This window comes from Gallinula chloropus (assembly GCF_964237585.1).
Source record: "Gallinula chloropus genome assembly, chromosome: 3".
Taxonomy (NCBI): Eukaryota; Metazoa; Chordata; class Aves; order Gruiformes; family Rallidae; genus Gallinula; species Gallinula chloropus.
In genome coordinates this window covers 27,878,504-27,884,535 of record NC_140087.1, presented here as the reverse complement: position 1 = coordinate 27,884,535, position 6,032 = coordinate 27,878,504, and the positions used below count along the sequence as shown (strand labels likewise).

The 6,032-nt window shown below is 44.8% G+C and overlaps 1 protein-coding gene across 3 annotated transcripts; it reads left to right on the top strand.

Moving 5' to 3' along the window:
* The first annotated feature begins 524 nt into the window (after positions 1 to 524).
* On the top strand, positions 525 to 4,132 carry GTF2H5 (general transcription factor IIH subunit 5). Of its 3 annotated transcripts, none has more exons than XM_084262296.1 (3): positions 525 to 555; positions 1,311 to 1,417; positions 3,736 to 4,132. In XM_084262296.1, the coding sequence occupies exons 2-3, from the start codon at positions 1,383 to 1,385 to the stop codon at positions 3,914 to 3,916; spliced, it is 216 nt and encodes a 71-aa protein (XP_084118422.1). In that variant the 5' UTR covers positions 525 to 555; positions 1,311 to 1,382; the 3' UTR covers positions 3,917 to 4,132. The 3 variants fall into 3 exon arrangements, with proteins under 3 accessions (XP_084118422.1, XP_084118421.1, XP_084118423.1); XM_084262295.1 differs by lacking the exon at positions 525 to 555 and adding an exon at positions 823 to 901; XM_084262297.1 differs by lacking the exon at positions 525 to 555 and adding an exon at positions 975 to 994.
* The last annotated feature ends 1,900 nt before the right edge of the window (positions 4,133 to 6,032 follow it).

Here is a 6,032-nt window from a genome sequence, read left to right as displayed (position 1 = left end):
CGCAAATATAATGCAAAAGGCCGCGTTTCTGCGTCGGTCCGGGAAGCTCCGCAACCCGCTCCTGGCCGGGCCCACGCCAGGGAGGCTGCGCGATGCCGGCGCCTCCGTCAGTGCCCCAGCGCGGGGCAGGCACACCCTGCCTCGCAACTGCAGTGCGTTAAAGGAACAAAACAACGCCACGGGTTTGGGCAGCGCAACGTGTCAGCGGCCATGGTGAAAAGCGGGGATCGCCCCGTGCCCCGCTCCGGAGGGACAAGCCCCGCCGTTACCTCGCAGAGGCCGGCAGCGGGGAGGAGAAGCCCAAGCGCCCACTCCTGTTTCCGGGGTGGGGGAGGGCAGGTAACAAGCGCGGGCTGCCTGCCCCCCCCCACCCGCGCCCGGGCGGGGCGAGGCGAGGCCGCGCCGCTCAGCAGGCCGAGGCCGGGCGCCCTGGGGGGAGAGACGCAGCGGGGCAGGCGCACTCGCCGCTGCGGGCTCACGGAGCGACTTCGCTGCCGGTTTCGTTACGATATCCATAAATATCAACCCGGGAGAACAGTCCGCAAGCCCTGCGAGGTAAACAAGCACCCCGCCTCGGCGGGTAGCGGCAGCGGGACCGAGATACCCCCTGTCTCGGCCCGGAGCCAAGCCCGGCCCGCTCCACCCCCGCCGGCCGCCATTACCGTGTCCCCCCGCCCCCCCAGGCAAACACGGCCGCTACCTTCCGCCTCTCCAGCTCGCACCCGGCACCGGCGCCCACGAGCTCCTCTGACGCCAACACGCTGCCGGCAGCCCAGCCAATCCGAAGGCGGTGCTGCGAGCAGAGGCGGGGGAGGGGCGGGTTGCGCATGCGCTTGGCGCAGCGTTGGCAGGCGAGTGCGTGTGCCTGTTGTCAGGAGAGCGGTTGCCGGTGGTGGCGGAGGTGAGGGGTGGGAGGGATCGGAGTCCCGGGGAGCGGTGGGACCTGTCGGTCGGGAGCCGCCCAGTTTGTTCACCGCTCCCAGCCGTGTCAGGGGTGGGTCGGGGCTTGTTTCCCTTCTCCTAGGCCACCTTTCGCAAGGCCGCGGCTCGCCGGTAGTAGGGCGCTGGCGGAGCTGCGCGGGGGGCAGAGCTGCCCGGCCTGCTCTCAGGGCAGAGAGAAGAGGCCTTGGATTTTCGCAGCTCGGTGCCACGCCTGAGCGGGCGCTGCTTCTCCGGCCTGGCCCTGCCCGCCTCTCCGAAAGCCCCCGGCAGCTCGGCCTATTAGCGGGGCAGCGCGGCGGGCCCGGGGGTGGTGAAATGTCTTGAAGGATCGCCGAGCTCATCCAGGGCGTTGTTTCTCTTTCTTTCAGGTTTCCTCTGTTGAGGTGTAAGAGTTGTTCTTCTTGCCTCTTCCTTTCAGCGTTTGTGAGAGAAGTGAGAAGATGGTGAATGTTCTGAAAGGTGTTCTGATTGAATGGTTAGTAACAGCATTCGCTGCTTCTTCTTGGGTCAAAGCCTACATATTTCTCTAGAGATGGAAATATTCTCAGTGACTGAAGAGTCTAGACAAAAAATAAAAAGTAATTGTTAACTAGACAAAAGAAAAATATGGCAGGGGGCAAAAGGAAAGAGATGATACTAGGTAATTGTAATTCCAAACACCTTTTTTCTTTTCATGATTCTGTCCACTTCTGCTTAGCCATTAGATGTTCCCCTTTATTCTTTATATTGCTTATAAAATTGCTTTGTTATTGTTTCTAAGCAATGTTTCTTTATCTCATTGCTCTCTAAAAGTCAGTAATCTTTCATCCTTTCTTTCCTGTCTTTTCTCATCCGCTCCAATCCAGATTCTGTTCAAGGCTCACATGTGGCTCTGTTTGTTGATCACGCTTCGCAGGAATAGTCTTGTCATTTGTACAAGTAGGCTTTTGATGTATATACAGTTAATGTCATTTCATGCAATGTGAAGTCTCTAGATTAAGAATGACTGGTTACCTCCAAAGTAAAGAGAACTCAGCTGTGACAAAAAGCCTGCCTTCTCAAATTTCCATGCTTAGTTTGCTGTGAATCCTTTTGAAACACAAGACAAATTGCAGGCTTGCAGCTGATTATGTAAGGATGCCCTGAACAAAATTCTTGATTGGCAAGGCAAGTTCTAATATTTCAGTCAGTTAGCAAAATATTTTATTTTACGTATATTTAAAGATCTATGTGTTCTTATTTGGCTACATGGCAGTATTAGCATGGAACTTAACCATCCTCCCTGGAAGGGAATTTTCTCTCTTTGTTATGCCATCAGAGGGTTTCAACAGCTGCCCTGGGGAAAATTACCTTTGAGTTGGTTTTCTAGCTCTCTGTGTCTTGGGTTTGTTTGTATTTGTTTGGCCAAAAGCTAGTGCCATCTAGTATTACTAATGTCAGTCACTAAGAATCACCCGAACAAAACAAGCAAAAAATAAAGCTCCCTGCTCCCATCCAATAGGGGATGTTGAAGAATGGTGGCAACTGCATATTCCCAGTATTTGATTTTTCTCAACTGTCCTGTTCCTCTTTTGTTCTGTCATGTCAGATCACATAAATAACAGCTCTTCTGAAGAAGATGCAGCTTCCAGACTTTCCTATTCTCCTTTCCTCATAATTACTTCACACCTTGAAAACTCATCTTACCCTAGTCGTAAACCTGTCTTACCCAACTCAAAAGATTGTCTTTGGAGTTGCTGGGTATGGGTCAAGGGGTAGGTTTGGTTTCACAGTGTGTATCTTTGCGCCATGTGTACTTTTAGGGAAGGAAGAACTAGTCCTCCTACAGCAGATAGATGAGCCAAGGCATTCTCTTAAGGTTTACTATGTTGTTAATTCTTTTCAAGAATTACTATGTTGCTAAAACAAATATGGCCACAACTTTGAAAATAACCTGAGCAGCTGCTTCTAATTTCCTGTATTTCTTGCAAATGTTCTTCACCAGTTGTTGAAATCAAATGCTGAGTTTTACCAAAAAGCATGTTTTTCCTGTTTTGTGAAAACTGCTATCAGAATAATACTGTCTCAGTTCTTTCCCTGCAGTGGAATGGGAAGAGAACTTAAAAGAAAAAAAGGTAAAACTAGTGAGTAGAGATAAAGACAATAGGGCAGAATAAAGATGATAAAAACAATGATAAACAAAATAAGCCTAATGAGTGATGCACAGCACAGTTGCTCACCACATGAAGCCAATGCTCAGCTACTTCCAGAGCTACCCCAACTCCTGGGCAACTTACTCAGCTGTATACGGAGCACGATGTCATATGGTATGGAATAGCCTTGCAGGCAGTTTAGGCCAGCTGTCCTGGCTGTGTCCCGTCCCAGCTTCCTGGGTGCCCCCCACCTTGTTGACAGGGCAGTATGAGAAGCTGAAAAGTCCTTGACTGCTCGGCAACAGCTAAAAACATCAGTGTGTTATCAACATTGTTCTCATCCTAAATGAGAATCCAAACATAACAAAACACAGGACATTTGGTTTTCTGACTTTTTAAACTACTTCAGCAGCAGCATAGGGAGCACTTCATAGACAAGCAAGTAGTTATTCTCTTTAAACTTCATTATCACTTTATCTCTAAACTAACCAAAGAAATTAGTATTGTGGAAGAAACTTTTTCAAAAGCTTCATGAACTTTCTTTTAAATTGTGAGCAACTCTTGAAATAAATATTAACGTCACAAAGAACTTTGGTTGTTTCTTCAAAGGGTGGATTTTTTTTGGTTTTTAACTGGCTTTTGTTGCAATGAGGTAGGATCTGATGCATGTTTGTCTCCACAGTGACCCAGCAATGAAGCAGTTTCTGCTCTACTTGGATGAATCAAATGCTTTGGGAAAGAAGTTCATCATACAAGACCTGGATGAGACTCATGTCTTTGTATTAGCAGAGTTGGTTAACTTCCTCCAGGAGAGAGTGGGCGAGTTAATGGACCAGAACTCTTTTCCTATTACTCAAAAGTAAAAAGACTAGAGAAATGAGATTGCTGTGAGTTTTGGAATAGTATATTTCAATAGCTTGGGTTGTAACTGTTTCAATAGATACACTGTGATCAGTAAGTTCTATATGGAAGTGGCTATTTAGAAAATTGATTGTTTTCATAGACAAAATAACTCAAATTGGATTTTATTTGTCATTCTGAAAAGTTATGGTATCTTTATTAAAATGCTTAAAATGATACACTTCAGGACTTGCCTAGAGAATTTTTGATGCGTGCTCTCAGTTTTTCCTTGAGGATTTTTGTCTTGCAAGATGGTATGACCAAAAAACTCTGTATTGGAATGCTGTATGAACTCCTGATGGGTTACATTCCTGTGGAATTGGTTACATCTGGTTATAGTGTGACTGTTAGAATGTAAAGACTGTGTTTAGCTGTGATCCATGCTTGATGGAACACCTCTGTAAGCATGGTCAGACAATGCTTTAGCTTGATGGGTTTTATATGTGAAATGAAAGTTTCTTTTTGATTTGTGGGGTTTTGTTTTGTTGCTGTTGTTTTCTCCCAAATGTTTTATAGATGCCCCACTATAAATACTATTTACCTACTTTTACCAAGGCTGTGCTGGCTGGGATATTCTGTCTTTGGGGATTGGCGGTGAGAGTCTAGGAGGGGAGGGAGGGCAGGCATATAGGGGAATGGGGACGAAATCCATTACCCCAAATCATCACATTTCAACTGTAAACTGATTGCTTGCATTTCAGTAATAGCAAATTAAAGGGGTAACAGAAATGGGACACCAATGCTCTAGATATACCTGCTTGTATTTTTACACTGAAGCTACTACCTAGTCACAGTAAGCTATGAGATCAGGAAGGGTCAATAAGACTTGGTCCCTTGACCTATGAAGAAGGAGGCTGGTTTTGGTTTTTTTAAGATGTGTTGGATTTTTTCTTCAGTTTAGTTCTTCCTCCCCTATTGCACTTTGCTGCAAAGAAAGAACCTGATAGCTTCATAGACTTTTTTCACACTGAGTAAAAATTTTGATTCACATCTCTAACTCACTATTTCAGACACTGGCTTATTTAGTAAACCAGCTCATGTTTGATGATGAAACCTGTGAAGATTTCTGTGTATAAACATGGCAGATATGGATTACAGAAACAAGAAGAATAAAATGTATTACTTTTTATCCTACTTCCAACTTAAGTCATTGATTTATAAATAATCATTTTTAAATTAAAGACTTTTAGGATATCACTTCACAAGGAAGCTTGGTTTTCAGAGCTGCTCATGTACATCAGATAAATGCCATCTTTTTATCTTGGGGGGGGGGGGGAACAAGTGTAAATTAAAAGGCTTTTTATAAAGAACAGCTTTCTTTACTGACTCTGCCACCACTGTTGGGTTGGGGGTTTTCCCTTGTCCTGTAAATACCAGATTAGCTGGTGGGTTTGTTTGTGTCAGTTTGTTGTTGTGGGTTTGTTTTTTTCAGCCCCCAGGAACAGGGAAACCAGGAGAAGGTTTCATTAGATGTTTTTAATCAATAAGCTGTCCAAAGAAAGTTCTGCAGAATTGTATATAGATTGATGAGCAAATAGTCTCAGGTAGTTTCTGGTCTCCCCTCCTTGCTAACTGTGTAGAATAATGGGTTATGATTGAAGCTGTTCCATTTCTTTCTTTTACAAGTGGATGCTTCCCCAGTCACTTAGATCAAGAACCAGCTATGCATCTTCACTTGAAATAAAAAATTGAAATTTTTAATGAATGGTTTATGGTTCCTTACCTCTTTCTTGAGATTTGTGAAACATTGGCTTCAGATTTGCTGTTTTGTGGAAGATTATTGGGTGCTCATTGAATGGAGAGATATCAGTAGTCTTAACATGGCATGATAGCTTAATGCAATTTATTTAAAAGTATCTTTGGAATCCTAGTTTATTTTCCATCCTAGTGCATTATTTCCATTTTGATCAAAGGTAAATGATCTCTCACGCTCTCTTCAAATGACTGTGTGAAAAGTCATGTTAGAAGTTTAACAGGTGTAGTTCTATTTAGCAAGTCTAGTGCTGTTTCCATCGTAATTTTCACAGGATCTTTAAGGTTGTAAAAGACCTCTAAGATCATCAAGTCCAACCATCTGTC

What these genes read in the sequence shown, in the direction of transcription:
- GTF2H5 (XM_084262296.1), top strand. Translation starts at nt 1,383, where the DNA reads ATGGTGAATGTTCTGAAAGGTGTTCTGATTGAATG. An exon ending in AAAGGTGTTCTGATTGAATG is followed by an intron (nt 1,418 to 3,735) that starts GTTAGTAACAGC and finishes TTGTCTCCACAG; the next exon opens with TGACCCAGCAATGAAGCAGT.